Source organism: Zeus faber (genome assembly GCF_960531495.2).
Source record: "Zeus faber genome assembly, chromosome: 1".
Taxonomy (NCBI): domain Eukaryota; kingdom Metazoa; phylum Chordata; class Actinopteri; order Zeiformes; family Zeidae; genus Zeus; species Zeus faber.
The window spans coordinates 49,429,209-49,446,927 of record NC_137193.1 but is presented as its reverse complement, the minus strand read 5'-3'; the positions used below and the strand labels follow the sequence as shown (position 1 = coordinate 49,446,927).

At 41.7% G+C, this 17,719-nt stretch overlaps 2 protein-coding genes across 3 annotated transcripts in view; one reads left to right on the top strand and one right to left on the bottom strand.

Annotated features, from left to right (window-relative positions):
- The window catches only part of xxylt1 (xyloside xylosyltransferase 1), a 42,535-nt gene extending 39,160 nt beyond the window's left edge, over positions 1-3,375 (bottom strand). Inside the window, exons 1-2 of the mRNA XM_080018202.1 lie at positions 3,214-3,375; positions 1,912-2,589 (exon numbers count right to left, since the gene is read on the bottom strand). Of these exons, the coding sequence (XP_079874328.1) occupies positions 1,912-2,430 (519 nt within the window). The 5' untranslated portion in view covers positions 2,431-2,589; positions 3,214-3,375. The remainder of the gene's footprint in view (positions 1-1,911; positions 2,590-3,213) is intronic.
- A 653-nt stretch (positions 3,376-4,028) lies between these two features.
- LOC307243382 (uncharacterized protein) lies at positions 4,029-17,644 on the top strand. Of its 2 annotated transcripts, XM_080018182.1 has the most exons (12): positions 4,029-4,358; positions 5,628-5,761; positions 7,737-7,840; positions 11,712-11,801; positions 11,886-11,935; positions 12,005-12,138; positions 12,634-12,715; positions 12,928-13,041; positions 13,174-13,263; positions 13,722-13,793; positions 13,897-14,080; positions 16,605-17,644. In XM_080018182.1, the coding sequence occupies exons 1-12, from the start codon at positions 4,237-4,239 to the stop codon at positions 16,908-16,910; spliced, it is 1,482 nt and encodes a 493-aa protein (XP_079874308.1). In that variant the 5' UTR covers positions 4,029-4,236; the 3' UTR covers positions 16,911-17,644. The 2 variants fall into 2 exon arrangements, with proteins under 2 accessions (XP_079874308.1, XP_079874309.1); XM_080018183.1 differs by lacking the exons at positions 4,029-4,358; positions 5,628-5,761 and adding an exon at positions 5,800-7,463.
- Positions 17,645-17,719: the final 75 nt, after the last annotated feature.

Below are 17,719 nucleotides of genomic sequence, written 5' to 3'. Positions count from 1 at the left end.
TGTATTGCTTGTTAAGACACACAGCTTCTCTTCTGTTTGCTTTGGCTTCCTCTCAGTTCCTCTCATTCAGAGTAATGTAGAAATAATTCATTTGCTGAGACAATTTGTGGCCACAGCCTAGCTTTAGCAAAGCTACCGTTTGAAGGTTTAAATAACTATGGAGGTTGAAAAGTGGCAGAGCACAATGTGCTTTATTTGCACACAAAGCCTTCATGAGTCATGAATGGGTCAGTGACTCAGTTTTTATGCTAGCCTAGGCTTGCAGGATATATTAAAGCTAGTTAAAGGTGCATTCAGTGGGATAATTTCGACAGCAATCGAGGAGGGTCACATGGACACTGAGCTGAACTTGGCTGACGAGTTCATAACAACTAAGGCTACATCTCTCACATGCAAGAAGAAGCATTGTGAGTTTTACAGTGAAAATTATAGTAATTTCTGATTTCAGACCTGGACCCAATAAGTGAACACTGCCCAAGCTTTGAAGGTTTTTGCTATCCGACGGATTTAATGTGGATGAAGGAATTCCTCAAAGGGACATGATCCCACATATTTGGTCAGTTTGGACAAGTCAAATGACTGACTGCATATCAGTAATGTGGTCTGATTTCCAAGAGACCAGCATAAACAATGGTGGCATGGCTCATCTAATGAGGCAAATAGAGTTCCATTACAATCTGTGGCGAGGCAGGGTCTTGGTGTGGGGAGTGGCATGAACCATGAATGCCTGCTGAGGCCCCTGGTGGGATAATCCAGGTATTCCTCTGATCTACATTCCTGGGCATATTAAGAGGCAATTTATAATAATATTTGTCACACAGCAGAGATGAAATCAGCTCTGCAGAGATCAGTGGAGCCCCCGTAGTCCTGCTTGTTTCATCACAAGTATGAGGAATGCCCAGTGATCACTATATGGCACTGCATTATACCATATTACACAGTTAAGATGTGTTCCAATGGATGGACAGAGTGAAGTTGCAGCTAGAGATTATGGAGGGTGAAATGATCAAGGGGTATTCTGACCCTGCGGCTTCAAACTGCAGTGTCTAAGCCGAGCGACGCTCCACCCAATTTCCAAGCAGACAAGGGATCAGCATGAGCTAATGCAGAGCTGTGAATTTTATTTTGGACCAGATGATTGAAGATGATGTGTAGTTCTTGAGAGGAGTGCAGGCTGGGAGGCTACTAGGGGATTTCGGAAGGGATCAGTAAGTTGTAAACAACTTTGTTCGGCTATATTGTACAGGAAGGGAAATAGGAAGTTCCATCACATTAAATAGACAGGACAACAGAGAGTAGAAATCATGCTCTCTTTTGGCAGTAAGAAAGAAATGTGTGTGTGTGTGTCTGTGTGTGTGTGAAGGGCGATGTTAAAAACAATGACTTTTGACAGGGCAACACTGCCCCCATGTGCTTCAAAAAAAAGTGCTCATGGTTTACATTTTGATGCCTTTAGAAAGCTGTTTCCTCCAAGGGAGTGCAACAGTATTTTTCATAAATTATTGAATACACAACTGAACACTTATAAAAAAAAAGGTGTCGAATAAAAATACTTGCATAAAACACTTCTGCATACATACTGAAATAGGTAGGTACAGCGAAAAGATTTCAACACTATTTTCCCAGTGAAACAATTTCTCACACATCTCCATGGTTAATCAAGGCATTCAATTTCATAATTGTATAAAATGTAATTTCTTCATTACATTTCTACACAAGGGGTGCCTTTCTTAACTCAAATTATTTCTTAGACTTGCATGAAGAAATTAAGCTTAAAAAAATATATATATATATATATATATATATATATATATATATATATATATATATATATATATATATGTGTGTGTGTGTGTGTGCATAAATTGGTATAGGACAAATAGACAATTCTAAATGCCCAGCTGTACTAACCTTGTATTTGAACGTTGCGTCAATAAGAAATTCCTGCAGCATCCTTTTCCCCAGTTCTTGGCTCGCCTGGTCGCTCACAAAGTGAAGAACAAGAACCTCCTCCTCCAGGAAGTGTCCATGCTTTACCATCGACAACATGGCCACCTTGAACTTCTCCTGCAGGCTCCGACTCTTATCTACCTTGGTGAACATCATGAGCACGTGGTAATGTCGGTCCTCCACAGACCTGCTCTCCTCTCTCCTGTGCATCACGTCTTGCTCCTCCCCACCTTCCTCTTCATTTTCAATGGGGTGGGTCGGTCTGGTATCCGAGGACAGATCGGCATCGTTTCTGTTGGTGTTATGGCTGGCCTGGCTCTGCTTGATCCGCTTGGTGGTGCTCGAGAAGTTTTGCTTCTCTGAACCGAAGTAGTAGAAGGCTACAACAGCCAGCGCCGCAGCCAGGAGCAAGACGAGCTGATAGGATCTGAACGTGCTGATCCTACCCATGGTGCAGGCCACCACTCTTAGCATGCCCATATCGTCCCATAAAACCACCGGTATCCTCTTGGGGTCATGAGAGGGGGGATGTAGTTGGGAATACGGGCAGCATTTGATATCCTAAACCAGTCATTTTGAGTAAAAAAATAATAATAATAAGCTGCTCACCAGAACATCTTCATCAATATCTTTTCTTTCCTGTAAAGAAAATATATTGTCACTCAGAGCAGGAAGGTTCCAAGGAAAAGTAATGTGTATCTTTAAAACAAGTTTGTCAAAGAAACCCCATCAATTTCAGCAAAACTCTGTGAAGACGCTCGAAATGCTTGGTCAGCATTCCATCAACAATAAAATTACTCTGATATAAAAAAAAAAACCAAAACATTCGAGCGTCAGCATTCGAGAAATCGTATATTGTGTACAGGGATTCTCAACCTTTGTCATATCAAGGACTCTCAATTTGATACGCACCGGGACACAGGATAGACAGGATCACATCACGTCTCTGGTACCGCAGACGTGATACGATCCTGTCCAAACGTCCATACCTTGCAGAGATAACAGTGAAGATGTGCTCCAAACAAGTTTTATGTACATTCTCTTATGGCGCAAACGGGTGAATCGTAACTGTGGGGGGACGCCCTGGAAGCTCTTGACCAACCCCTGGGGGCGGGCAACGGACCGCAGGTTGAGAACCCCGACTAAATCCGTGCAAGTGACGTGGTTGGGCAACCAGGGAGCTTGCAGGTCGTGCACAGTGAGCGTCAAAAGCCACACGTCCTCGCACAAAACGTGACCTGAACGGAAGTCGCATCCACTCACCCAAACACACCCGTGGATCTGAGCTTGAGCGCTCGGACAGTGACCGCGCTGCAGTTTGATCGCGTCTTAGCTTAGGAAACAACACTTCTGATCAACAACTGTACATCGATCCCTGGGCACAAACGTAAATGCGTAACGCGTTGGGTAAAAAAAAAAAATAGTAAACGGAACAAAACAAAGCAAACACTTCCGAGCAGTAGCAGTTAAAAGCGAAGCGACACGGGGCGCTTAGAGGCTAGGTAGTAGCTACAATGCTATTTGAAGAGCAAGGCGCCTTAGTCCGTCCCTCAATGGCTTCCCCCGCTTTGCGCGCCACCGAAGCGGCTGCTTGGCGAACGCTTACGGTTCAGGATTTCTGCATTTTTCAGTCGTCTCGCGTGGTCAGACAATTGAAGGTGCAGCGAACTGATTTAAAAAAAAAAAAAAAAAAAAGGCTTAAGTCCGAAGGCTGTGCAAAGCCACCTAGAAAGATCAAATAAAATACTATAAAATAATCGTTTAAAAGACAAAAAAAATATACCGTGTGGGCAAATCATGAGCAATTCATTTCCATTGGAAGCTCGTAAAGTGTATGTATTTAACCTGGAAAATATAATTAACTTCAAGACATTTAATTTAAAACGTATCCCCGTGTAGGTGACATATGAAACTAAAGTCTTTTTTTTTTGTGAAATTACGAAATAGATCGCGAAACCACGTTAACCACGCCCCCCCCCCCCCCCCCCCCCGCGGTGTCGTATTCCGATCGGTTTCTGCCGTATTCCGATCCGGTTTCCCCACACAGGTTTTCCGACAACGGCATTGTTGCTCACAGCTCGCCATCATCACAATTAGCCCGATACCACCAACCTTCCATCCACCGAGAATGGTGTTAGATTTTGGATTCGGTCCAACTCGTGTTTCCGTTTGAAATAGTGGCAAACCCGACAACATTGGAGACGGTGTTGTACTTAGGCTCCCGAGGGTCGACATTCGGCTACGAAGTTTGCGACGCGCTAGCTGGCTTGCTAACGGCTAGCAAAAATGAATTCTAACACGAACGTCATTCAGGTGACCAATGTGTCCCCGAGCACCACCTCCGATCAGATGCGAATTTTATTTGGGTTCCTTGGAACCATAGAGGAGCTGAAATTGTTTCCACCCGAGTAAGTATTCGTTTTTAGAAGGAATTCATTGTGTGAGATGGTTATGACTTCACGCGGCCCACGCTGCTTTTACGTTGGGGCCTACGGCGTTTCCCCGCGCTAATGCTGCATTCATGTCACTTTGGAAAGTTGGGAGATACGAGTTCGGTTTTTTTTTGTTTTTGTTTTTTTTTTACCCTGGAAGAGCATTTATTTTTACACAAAATGCTTTGCCCAATGACCCATAACATTTAAATATCTTGGCCTAATCACAGTCTGTTTATTGGGCGAGGTATATTTGATATACAAAGAACCAGTGTTGATAATAGTTGGTGGTTTGTAATGCAGACAAGAACGCATAAAAAGAATGCTGAACAGTCAAATACAACATATAGAGGTTATACAAAATGTGTGCTTTGCACCAGCTGGATCGGTTTAATACAAATAATAAATGGTGAACTCGGAAGGCTGTGCAAAACTACACATAAAAAAAACAAAAAAAAACATGTATGCGACATGCTGTAATATGTTCACGTTTTAAAAGTTTCAAGCAATCTTACATTTAACTGTAAAACTTCTCATTTCCGTAACACATAAACGCAGTGTTGCAGAATTAGAAGAAGTTGGTAACTCTTGGGTATTGTTATGAATTTGGAATTGTTTTTGAAGTCTGTTGCGCTGGAAAACGTCTCCACAATTACCACGTTCTTGTAAACTATGTCTTCAAATCGAATTTGCATGTAAAATGAGGCAAATTCAGTCATTAAGCTTTGCTCTTTTGTAAAAGACACAGTGGGGAAGTTACAGCATGTCCCGCCAACACTGTAGTTTATCCTTGCCAAAATGCCACATGCTACACCATAAATCCGGTAGTTTTTTATGTTCTTATTTAAAAGTGTTTTTTACCTCTTTTTTTCCTATCGAAAAACACCTGACCATACCACAGGTAGGAACCGTGTTGAAACCTTTCTTGCTGGTGGTAGAAACAAATAGATATCAGGGAGTTAAACCACCAAGCAATGCACCAGTAGAGTTCACTTCAATCCTTAGTTATCAGTGTTACCTATAACAAGGTTATTAGTGGTTTAGATACAAGAACTATGGTGCTCAGAATCATCTCCAAGGAGGGTACTGCAAGCACATCAAATTTTTTGATTGTAGGGTCAAGAGAAATGTTGCATGTTTACGGGTGGACTAACCATATTCAACCCTAAAATTGCACTTGGAAAATGACAGGTGTACGAATCTTTGCTTGTATTCTTTGCACAACATTTTTATATTTTCTTTCAGTGACTCTCCCTTGCCTGTGACTTCACGTGTCTGTTTTGTAAAGTTCCATGAGACTGAGTCAGTGGGAGTGTCCCAGCACCTGACGAACACCGTCTTCGTGGACAGGGCCTTGATTGTAGTCCCGTTTGCTGAAGGTGGGTGCTTATTTCGGTCTTGATTTCACTTTCCTTGACTACACATGAGTGCACATCGCGTAGCCATATTTCGTAGGTCACAAACACTTTGTAAACCATAGCGGAGTATTTTGAATAAGCAAAGCTGAATTTCAGGCTAAGCATTTTGGTGCTCGGCCCTTGTGGGATTGTTATAGGACAATGTACATGTGTGCCCATGTCTTAGAATCTAGTCTTTTTTTTGTAAACATCTCTCTCTTGTTATTTTTGTTGTGGTTTTCAATAGTGGTCAAGTCATTTGCAGAGAGCCACCTCCCTACTGACTGAAAGCGGTCCTCTGCTGCCATCAGGAGATTAGAAAAATAAATGGCACCAGGCTCGCAAGCCCCTTCTCACAATTGTTCTGCAGTAAAATAACACTTTCTTTCCTCTCTGTTTAAGGCATCTTTTCATGAAAAAAAAATTGCCACATGACTCTTAAAAAATGTGGTTTTGGAGGGTGCTCTCACATCCCTCAAATCTGGAATTAAGGCAGTGAAAGTTTTTTGTTTTTTTTGTTTTTTTGCAAAATTTGCTTTGTTCTAATCAGTTTTCATTTACCAAATAAAAAGCATGCAATTTGAATTGTCTGATTAGTTATGCATGCTAGTATAACTTTGAATTGTGTGTATTGTCATTAACCTCCAGTCACCCCAGTGGGCATGCTGGGAAGGGGCTATTGTAACGATGACCTTTCGTGTTCATCTTATAATTGCCCCTTTTTTAATCTGCGCCTTAAATTGATAATGTAATGTACATTTGCAATGGCCTCAGAATTTATACTAACAAAGTGCAGATGCAGATAGTATTTGGCCTCTGCTTAATCTTACAGTGAAATGCTTTGTTATTGATCCTCTCCACACATGAATCTTAAAGCGTTGAGTGACACTCACGTTTAACGGTGGTGTTTCTTTTGTTGTTGTGTTTTACAGTTCTTTTTCCTGGTTCAGCCAGCCCTATATACCAGGCCCTGCTGAAAATTCCACCAGCAGTTTTGTCTTCTGCAGCCTTATCCCGTTTCTCAAGTGTCCTTTCTGTTGTGTGTGTATGTATGTGTGTGTGTGTGTGTGTGTGTGTGTGTGTGTGTGTGTGTGTGTTTGGGCGCATGTGTGTGTCTATGAATAAAACATGTCAGTTTTAAAATTAGCCTATTTCCAGATTGCACAACCTGGGATCATCTCCATAAGTTTTTGCGTTTGATTCTACTGTTCTGTTTAATTTCTCCAGATTTGGGCACATTGTCATGATTCTATCAGGGGTTTTGTTGGCAATAACCCATATTTGATAGAACATGTAGAGTGCTATGTATCCAGATTTTCTCCTGTTTGTAGCAAGTTGCTGTTGGATAGTTCCTAGCAGTATCTCATTAGCTCTATATGCTTTTATTAAATTAATATTGTGGGTTTATGGATTAGCCACCAACAAAAATCCATTGACTAAAACTTTTACATTATGTGCTGGTAATGGTAAGTGATCTACAATAACTAATGAATTGTACCCTGCTGTTTGCACCCCAATCATGAACTTTGTCTTCTGTATCTCAATGTTTTTGTGTGCTTTATAGCGAAGCAGCCGACGTGAGTCGCTTGTTCATAAAACATCTAATGACAGTTGAGAGCACATCCCACTGGACAACCGGCTGTGCTTGCTTACGTTTGGTTCATGACTTAAAAAACAAGTACAGGTGATAAAATCTTGGCAGTGTTGACCACAGTGTGTATTGTGACATATACAATCATAGCTGCTAATCCTACAATCATACTTTGAAACAAGGATTAGGGATCAATATTTACAGACAAGACAAAACAATTTCAATGTATTACTTTAGGGAATCTTTGCTACTTATCTCGTGGTGGGACTAGTTTTATACTGAGGTGGCTTGTCTGTAAGTTTTGTCTTAAGTGTAATGGTTTTAGCCCCGGAATGTCCGCTTATTTTTTCTCTCTTTCTCCTCCAGGACTAATTCCTGATGAGTCTAAGGCTCTGTCGCTGCTGGCTCCAGCCAATGCTGTGGCAGGAATGATGCCCGGTGGAGGCCTTCTCCCAACACCCAACCCATTGGTATGTGGTTGTGTTTATGTATATCGGAAGCCAACACCCCTCACATACCATGCAAATTTGTTTTATTGACTCTCTTCTGCAAATCCGTTCTTTTGACTACCCAAGTAAACAGACTTGTGCTCACAAGTTTGCATACCCTGGGAGAATTTATGATTTCTTGGCCATTCTTCAGAGAATATGAATGATAACACAAAAACCTTTCTTCCACTCATGGTTAATGGTTGGGTGAAGCTATTTATTGGGAAACAACTGTGTTTACTCTTTTTAAATCAAAATGACAAAAGAAAGTACCCAAATGACCCAGATCAAAAGTTTACATACCCCAGTTGTTAATCCCCGTGTATTGCCCCCTTTAACATCAATGACAGCTTGAAGTATTTTGTGGTAGTTGTAGATGAGGTTCTTTATTTTCTCAGATGGCAAAGCTGCCCATTCTTCTTGGCAAAAAGCCTCCAGTTCCTATAAGTTCTTCGGCTGTCTTGCATGAACTGCACGTTTGAGATCTCCCCAGAGTGGCTCAATGATATTGAGGTCAGGAGATTGAGATGGCCACTCCAGAACCTTCACTTTGTTCTGCTGTAGCCAATGACAGGTCGACTTGGCCTTGTGTTTTGGATCATTGTCATGTTGGAATGTCCAAAAACGTCCCATGCGCAGCTTCCGGGGTGATGAGTGCAAATTTTCCTCCAGTATTTTCTGATAACATGCTGCATTCATCTTGCCATCAATTTTGGCCAAGTTTCCTGTGCCTTTGTAGCTCACACATCCCCAAAACATCAGTGATCCACCTCTGTGTTTCACAGTAGGAATGGTGTTCCTTTCATCAAAGGCCTTGTTGACTCCTCTCCAGATGTAACGTTTATGGTTGTGGCCAAAAACTTTAATTTTGGTCTCATCACTCCAAATTACTTTGTTCCAGAAGTTTTGAGGCTTGTCTCTGTGCTGTTTGGCGTAATGTAAGCAGGATACTTTGACATTTGCACAGAAATGGCTTTCTTCTGGCGACTCGACCATGCAGCCCATTTTTCTTCAAGTGCCTCCGTATTGTGCATCTTGAAACAGCCACACCACAATTTTTCAGAGAGTCCTGTATTTCAGCTGAAGTTATTTGTGGATTTTTCTTTGCACCTCAAACAATTTTCCTGGCAGTTGTGGCTGAAATCTTTGCTGGTCTACCTGACCGTGGTTTGGTTTCAACAGAACCCCTCATTTTCCACTTCTTATGAATGCCAATCAGCGTTTGAACACTGCTGATTGGCATTCTCAATTCCTTGGATATCTTTTTATACCCCTTTCCTGTTTTATGCAGTTCAATTACCTTTTCCCATGGATCCTTTGACAATTCTTTTGCTTTCCCCATGACTCAGAATCCAGAAACATCTGTGCAGCACTGGATGAAAGATGCAATGGTCTGTCAGAAGCCCAGAAACTCACTGACCTTTTATACACACACACTAATTACAAACAAACAGGTCACAGGTAGGGATGGGAACCTTGATTAGCCATTCAAACCTGTTTGTGTCAACTTTTGTGCATGTTATCAGGTCAAAGTTACTGGGGTATGTACATTTTTGATCAGGGTCATTTGGGTACTTTCTTTTGTCAGTTTGATTTAAAAAGAATAAACACAGTTGGTTGGCAATAAATAGCTTCACCGAACCATTAACCATGAGTGGAAGAAAGGTTTTTGTGTTATCATTCATGTTCTCTGAAGAATGGCCAAGAAATCATAAATTCTCCCAAGATATGTAAACTTGTGAGCACAAGTGTATATTGGAAGCCAACCTTCCTCACATGCCATGCACATTTGTTTTATTGACTCTCTTCTGCAAATCCGTTCTTTTGACTACCCAAGTAAACAGAAGAGCCAGAACAGGAAGTTGTGCCACTTCCTGCTGGAAGCCTATTGTAGCCATGGTGATACTTTGGATCAACTCTGGAGGTTGCAATCAGCAGCTTTAAATTAAATGTGTGATTGCTGTTCAAAACAAGTTAAAAAAAAAATATACACTACTCACAAAAGGTTAGGGATATTTGGCTTTCGGGTGAAATTTATGGAAAATGTATAAAGTTCATGCTACAGTGATATTATATCATGAAAGTAGGGCATTTAAGTAGAAGCAGGCAATGGTGATTTCCTCATCTCAAACAATTTATTGAAACAAAAGCCAACAACAGTGGTGGGTTTACCACAACCAAAAATGTCAATGTCTCAATAACTTGTCATGTGCCCTTTAGCATCAATTACAGCTTGACAAGACGTCTCATGCTGTTCACAAGTCGACTTATTGTCTGCTGAGGCCTGGCACCCCACTCTTCTAGAAGGGCGGCCCTCAGGTCATTGAGGTTCTGGGGTACAGAGTTACGAGCCTCTACACGGCGACTCAGCTGATCCCATAGGTTTTCTGTGGGATTCAGGTCTGGAGAAAGTACAGGCCACTACATTTAAGGTACCCCAGTCTCCAGCAGCCGTTCCCTAATGATGCGACCTCCATGAGCTGGAGCATTGTCGTCCATGAAGAAGATATTAGGCCTGTGTTGTTCATGCAGGGGCACAATGACTGGATTAATGATGTTATTCAGGTAGTATGGGCTTGTCACTGTACCATTCACAAAGTGTAGGGCAGTTCGGTATTGACTAGACACACCTGCCCACACTGTAACACCACCACCACCAAAGGCTTGTCTGGTGACAACAGTGGCTGATGCATAGCGCTCTCCTTGACGTCTCAAACATCCTTTCTGCTCAACGTGAATCGACTTTCATCAGAGAACAGCGCTGAGGCCACTGGTCCCTCGTCCAGCGTAAATGCTCCCTGGCCCGTGCAAGACGATGATGGCTGTGCCTGGTGGTGTGGTCAGGTACCCTTGCAGGTCGTCTAGCACACAGACCACGCTGATGTAAACTGTTTCGAATGGTCTGACGTGACACTTGGATGCCTCTCACCTCCCTTAAATGTGCCTGGAGTTGAGTGGCATCATCATCATCCGGTTCCACAGGGCACTGTTCACAATGAAGCGCTCATCAGTGTGGGATGTGACCAAAGGACGTCCACTTCTTTGCCTCTCTGTGACTCTTGCAGTCTCTCTGTATCTCTGTTGCAACCTGCCGATGACACTCTGTGACACTCTAAGCTCAGTGGTCACTTCCCTCTGAGAACATCCTGTTTGAAGCCTCACAACGGCGAGGTACTGTTGATCAGTTGTAGGTGTCGTCTTGGTCTCATGATGTCAAAATGTGAACAGCATGATGAAGAGGACATGTTTAAATACCAATTCTAATTGAACCAGGAAATGTATTGGTCGATTCATGGATCAAACACCTGTTGTGAATTTTGCCGTTGAGCTCCTTGTTAGAGAACAGCAAGTTGTGCAAAAAGTACTGAAACATTGAACAGTTGGACATGTGCATTCAAAAGTTTAGAGAAGGTCAAATTAAGTTCACCTGTAAAGGTAATAGTGCATTTTAGGTTCATCCTGAAATTTCACCCGAAAGCCGAATGTGTGTGTGTGTGTGTGTGTGTGTGTGTGTGTGTGTGTGTGTGTGTGTGTACTGAAGACACATGACTATAATGCAAGTTTCCCTGGAAAGTTATTATTTTAAGTGTTTTTTTTCCCCCCAAGATTCTTACAATGTACTTATTTTCATGAGATCCTTTAGTTTCCAACCAAGTCACTTTATCCATCCCATTTAAGCAATATCAGTTTGATGAACAGCCTCTTATCCCTTTTCAACCTTTGAAACTTTGACTAGAGTAGAAATACTTCTTTGAACACTTTTATAGTAAGTTACTCTTAAGTAACTTGACATCATTGTAAACACAGGAGTGTAAGTGCTATGGACTATATTGTGTCTGTCTCCCATTTCCAGATGGGAGGAAACCCTTTCAGTGGACTTGGAGGTCCCAACATGGAGCAAATGGCAGCCATGGGGATGCCTGGTGCTAACATGAACCCACAGGTAAGAAGTTGGATCAGTAATAAAAAAAAAAAGTGTGTGTGTGTGTGTGTGTGTGTGTAATGCTGCTTGTTTCTCTTCTTTCAGGCAATCTCTCAGGCAGACTTTCTGAAGCTCATGCAGTCTATGGATCCAAAGTAAGAAATACAACATACCACAGCTATATCTTTCAGTAAATGCTAAAAATGAATTCATACTATTTTCAGACTGAATCCTATGGCAGCTGGGCTGAACCTAAACTCCGGGATGAAGGCTGACGCTGCAAACAAGGAGATCGAGGAAGCCATGAAGAGGGTCCGAGAAGCCCAGTCCCTCATCTCAGCAGCTATAGAGCCAGGAAGTAAGTAGTCCGGTTTATTTGTTATTTTAAGTCTCAAAGGGTTTTTACACGTCCACATAGAAGGCACATCACCTGGCCTTCACCCTGACAAAGGGAAAACTCTCAGATTAACCATTTGGGATTAAAAATAGAAGAAACAGTCAGAAGTGGCCACAGAAGCCCAGGTTGTTGATTTAAAACTATACATGATCAATTCTGCTACTGGAAGTCCCACAGTTTCTTTATAATTCGAAAATGTGTGGGTTTAAAATGACCTAGAATTTGGAATTTTAATTCAGCTGTTGAAAGGTTTGAGTTTCCTGTTTGCCGAATAGTTTTATCTTCTTGTCCTGTTTGAGCAAAACAAGGGTACGATGTGCTTTTACGCAGGCTAATCCCACGACAAATTCATTTTATCCCTCACTTTCTCCTTCCACGATATCTGTTCCCAGCAGCGTTACTTCCTGCTACCTGCTAGATGTTCTTCTCAGTCAAAGCTTCTGTGTCTCTATGTAGATAAGAAAGACGACAAGCGTAAACATTCCCGGTCAAGGTCCAGATCACGGCGCCGGAAGTCCGGTTCTCGCTCAAGACACAGGTAAGGCCAGGACACATACAGCCTCCTGCATCAGATAAACACCAGCAATGAGTCAGTGCCTGAAATGCTTTTATTTTTATTTTTTAAATTGGAGGGAATTTGTAAACCAATATTTTACATCTGCATAAGTTGATTGTGATGAGGATAGAGATTTTGTTTAGTTTCCCCCCGACCTGTGCAGCCGTGTGTAATGAATGCAACATGTCGTGCAGGCGATCGAAAAGCAGGTCCCGGCGCAGGTCACACTCGAGGAGCAGGAGGAGATCCAAAAGCCCACGCAGGAGGAGGTCCCACTCCCGAGAACGCAACCGCCGCAGCAGATCCAGGTCGGTGTCCCTTTAGAGCAACTGGGAGCTCTTTCGTTTTTTGTTTTATTTTATTATTTTGTGGGTGTTGTTGGTCAATCTGCTCTTTTGTTGACCTCTGCTTTCATAAATCTATATTTCTCCCTCGGCTAGGGACAGGAGGAAGGACGAGAAGTCCAAGAAAAGATCAAAGACTCCCCCAAAGAGCTACAGCAGTGCCAGGAGGTCTCGAAGCGCCAGTCGGTGAGTTTCCCAAATTGGATCTGTTGTCTGAAGTGCAGACACATTTCTTAAATTAAACTATCAGGATAACAACTCTGTTATTTTCAAGTTCAAGTCTATTGTCATGCGCATAAGTACATCAGGTGACACGTTGGCAATGAGATGCTTGGTAAGAATGGTAGTAATTTCCAAAAAAAGCACTAAAAATGACCTCGCACTAAATATCAAATATAATTATAAAAAAGATGAATGGGCCAATACCATGTTTTTTTTTCTCTACATACTAGAACATTTTATATACTAGACTAGTCTCTATCATCTATCTATCATCTATCTATCTATCTATCTCAATGTAATTGTTTTTACTATGTTATATATATTTTAACTATACTTTTATCATATACATACTATAATATAAATGTTCTACTATACATATTAGTCTTTTTACATATAGCTTCTTGTTTCACTGCTCTGAACAGACGGCGCAGGCGAAGCCACAGTGTGACTCGTTCCCCGAAAAGGAAGCCGTCCAGGTCCCCATCCCCCCGACGGTGAGGACAAAACTAAATAGTTTGAAAATTGGGGGAGAAAAAAAAAAAAAAAGTTAAACTTGAACAACCGGACTGACACATACTTTTTTTTTCATCCATTTAGTCATAAGAAGGAGAAAAAGAAAGATAAGGAAAGAGAGAGGGGGCGGGACAGAGAAAGGAAGGAGGACCGAGGCCGGGAGGAAAGAGAACGCTCCAACAGCAAGAAGAAGAGAAGCAAAGAGAAGGAGCGGGAGCGTGAGCGGGAGCGTGAGCGCAAGTCCGACAGCGAGAAGGGCGACGTCAAGGTGCTGAGCAGAACGCTTTACTACTGAGAAACTTACCATTCTGCTGCAACTCACCCTAAAATCTGCTTTTCATTTACCTTTAGAAAAAGAGATTTTGTTTATTTTGACTATTTATTTATTTATTTTGCTATAAGTAGTTGTAAACAATGGGAACCAGCATTTCGATAAGGCCTGAGTTAAAAACAAAAAATTGTGACCCTTTCCTTTTAATTGTATTTCTCTTCATATGCCAAGTAATGACCCCTCACATGACAAGATTTTACTTTGACATTCACACTAGTCCGACAAGATGATGTCTACGTACTGCGTTTTCATGCTATCGTCCAACGTACGATGGCTTCTCCGCCTACATTGCCACATCGCGTGCTGGTGCTCGTTACATACTGTAGTACATTTGGTGTACTAAGCATCCTAGTATGGAGGTTGGGGAAGAGATTGAGGGGGGCTTGAAACACTTAACTGCAGACCTGCCAACTTCCCCGCATTTTGTGTACCATCTACGTAATTCTTAGTCAAAACACATGGTATGAAGTCCCAGCTGAAACTACATAAAAAAAAATGTGTTGGAGTTATTTAATGACAGAAATGAATCAATTCAAAACAATAGCGTACATTTATTGGGTATTTAAAATACATCCCTCGGATTGGACCGGATGCTACGACCTGTGGTTCTGTAAGCCCTCCCTCTCCTCTCACTGAACATCCACTGATACGCAGTGGTACCGAGATTAAACTCTGCATTGTGAGGTAAAATGGGAAGTGGGATTGTTATAATAAAGCACAAAAATGTGACTAATGTTAACATATAAAACGTGAGATGCACCGATTGATCGGCCGGTGACTGGAATAGGTTGGTTTTCACCGGCCAATCTGTGTCAGATATATTTTCCCATTCTGTGCCGGTCAAATTTACCTGCCTGATACTGTGCTCATGTACTGTTTTTGTAAAAAAATGCCCGATACTCAAACCCAATACCAACGTAATGTAACGTAGTTGCGCCATTGACGCTCAAAAAAGAGAGCGAAAAAAATAAAATGTCGGCTGTTTAGAGGTACTTAAAGGTAAATGAAGATCAGTTAAATTATTTATCTATCGCCTGACAATATTCCAACATTGCGCAGACTGCATATCTATGCCTGTCACAGTGGAGCTCATATCGTGATGAAAAATTTGACTGTTTTTTGAGACTGTTGACAAGTCACTTAGTAAAATGAGTCGTTCGATTTGATTCAGTTGGTTTAATGCACGGTGAGCGAAGGACTTCCAGTGAAAGAGTGAGAAAAGTTGACCATTTATTTTATGTTTATTTTGTAATAATTACAATTGAAGTTGCAAAGTACCATATAAATATAATATAAATGTATATTTGCACTTAAAGTGAAGGACCTTCATTTGAAGTTTGAACTGTACATTTCCATGTTAGTTATATGTTGTGTCCAACTAAAGCTCAGTCAGTTACATGTGGTATTATACCGAAACTTGGTAACAGTCCCATATTCAATTTTATTGGAACTCAGTGACAGTTTCATGTATTATTATTGTTCCATAGTGAATAATGAGCAATAGTAAAGTGTCAAAATCTGCAATTTCACTATTGTAACTGACTGAATTGCAGTGGTAATCTGTATGTGCAACTGTCTTATCACGTGGGTGTGATCAGATCATATGATGTATTTGTCATTGGCATACAGCAGATTGTAATCTACCTTACAAAAAGACCTTAAAAAAAATCAGAGCTCGAAGCAGCCAAGAAAACTGCAATCGGTGCATCTCTCGTTGGTAAACATGTTCGGTAACTTTACGAGGTGGGGATTTCATTGGTTTCTCCTGATGAGATAAATTACAATATATAGTTAGTCGTAGTATCTTGCATACAATGTGATTAGCATCGTTACGAGACGGCCACAGTCTGATTAACTGGAGTCATTTAGCTGCAGTAACTCAAATGTCACGGAGACTGCCTGTTACACTATTGTTGTACTCCATATATTTTCCTCAGGTTGGCAGGTCTAAAACTGACTCGTACAAATTACAGTTGGAGTTGTGGCAGGTGGAGTTGTCAGGGCCTTCCGGCACAGAGACACAGACGACAGGGTTTCAGACAGTTTATTGTAGAGAGTGGTCTAGGTGGAATAAGCCCAGGAGCAGATGGACATGTCATGACAAGGACTCCTCTCCTGAGTGTGTGTGGGGATGTGGTTTTTACATGTTGCTCATAAGACCAACCAATAGGCAACAGGTATGCAGCCACACTGATCCTGGGCCCCAGTTACCAGACCCAGGACAGGTGTGGCTGCTCAAACCACCACCCCCACTTCATACTATACTTGTTAATTACTAACAGCTCATCAGCTATTCCGTGATTCTCCTGTTCCATAATGGGATGGTGTTGAACCACCTGCACAGCCCAGATGATGGATGAATGTTATAAGCTTTTAATCAGGAAACTTAACATGAAGATTGAGTTTAAATTTGAACGTTGAGGAATCCTCCACTGATTAATCTTCGAATCTACTACGACAGGTGACCAGAAACTACGATGAGGAGGAGCAGGGCTACGACAGCGAGAAGGAGGTCCGGCGGGAGGGCGAGGAGGAGGAGGAGGAGGAGGAGGAAGAAGAAGAAGAGGAAGAAGAAGAAGAGGAGGAGGAGGAGGGGGGGGAGGAAGAAGAAGAAGAGGACGAGAGGAAGAGCGACTCGGACGCCGCCTCATCCCCAAGGGGTGATGCCAAGCCGGAGCGGCAGGAGGGGGATGCCCCCAAAAAGTCCAAGCTAAATGGAGATGACCACCACCACCACCAGGAGGAGGACATGGAGATGAGTGACTGAGAACACACTGGCTTTACTTCCACCCCTTTGTTTTCCTTCCATTCTGTCCATCCAATGAGGTTCTGTCTGTTCCCCTCAAAGTTAAAACTCAACTCAGTGATCTTTTTTTTTTCTTTCTTTTTTTAGTCTTAACTGCAGGAAGTGGGCTTGTAATTGTTTTTTCTTTTGTCTTTTATTTTTTTTTTGCATCAATGTTTTCTGCCTTTTTTCCTCCTCAAACATTCAATGTGTACTCTCGTGCCGTTTGGGAAAAAAAAAAAGATATCTTTGTATTGGACAGTGTATAATAATAATATTTGGAATAACAGCCAAATTTTTACAAAGAAGGTGAAAAATAAATGAACATTAGACATGGTTTTATATTGTGATGCTGCACAGAACTGAAAGTTGAAGGCCCTTTTTTAAACAACTTTTTTTTTTTTATGAAAATGTATCTTCCTTCTACGAAGTTCTGTATCTTGCTAAAATACTGGAATTTTACAAGACTAGCTTTTGTCCCCGCTGATTCGAATTTTGTGTAAAATACGGCGTTGCTTTGCATTTGTTCCTGTAGATTCCTTTCATGGTTCTGTCCGAGGCCCAACCGATGGCCTTCAGTTACAAACTCGGTCTGACCTCACGTCACCTGACCCGTTTGTGTAACTGTAGAGTAGTTAGTGCATTGCTACACTGACATTTACTGCTACATTGTATTAAGGACTAAATCTAATAAAACTGGGAAAAATATTAACGTGTTTATATTTTACGACTGTCGTATCTGAATGCTTGGGTGGGAAAAGGGGGAAGGTTCCTGGCTCACAACATGTGAC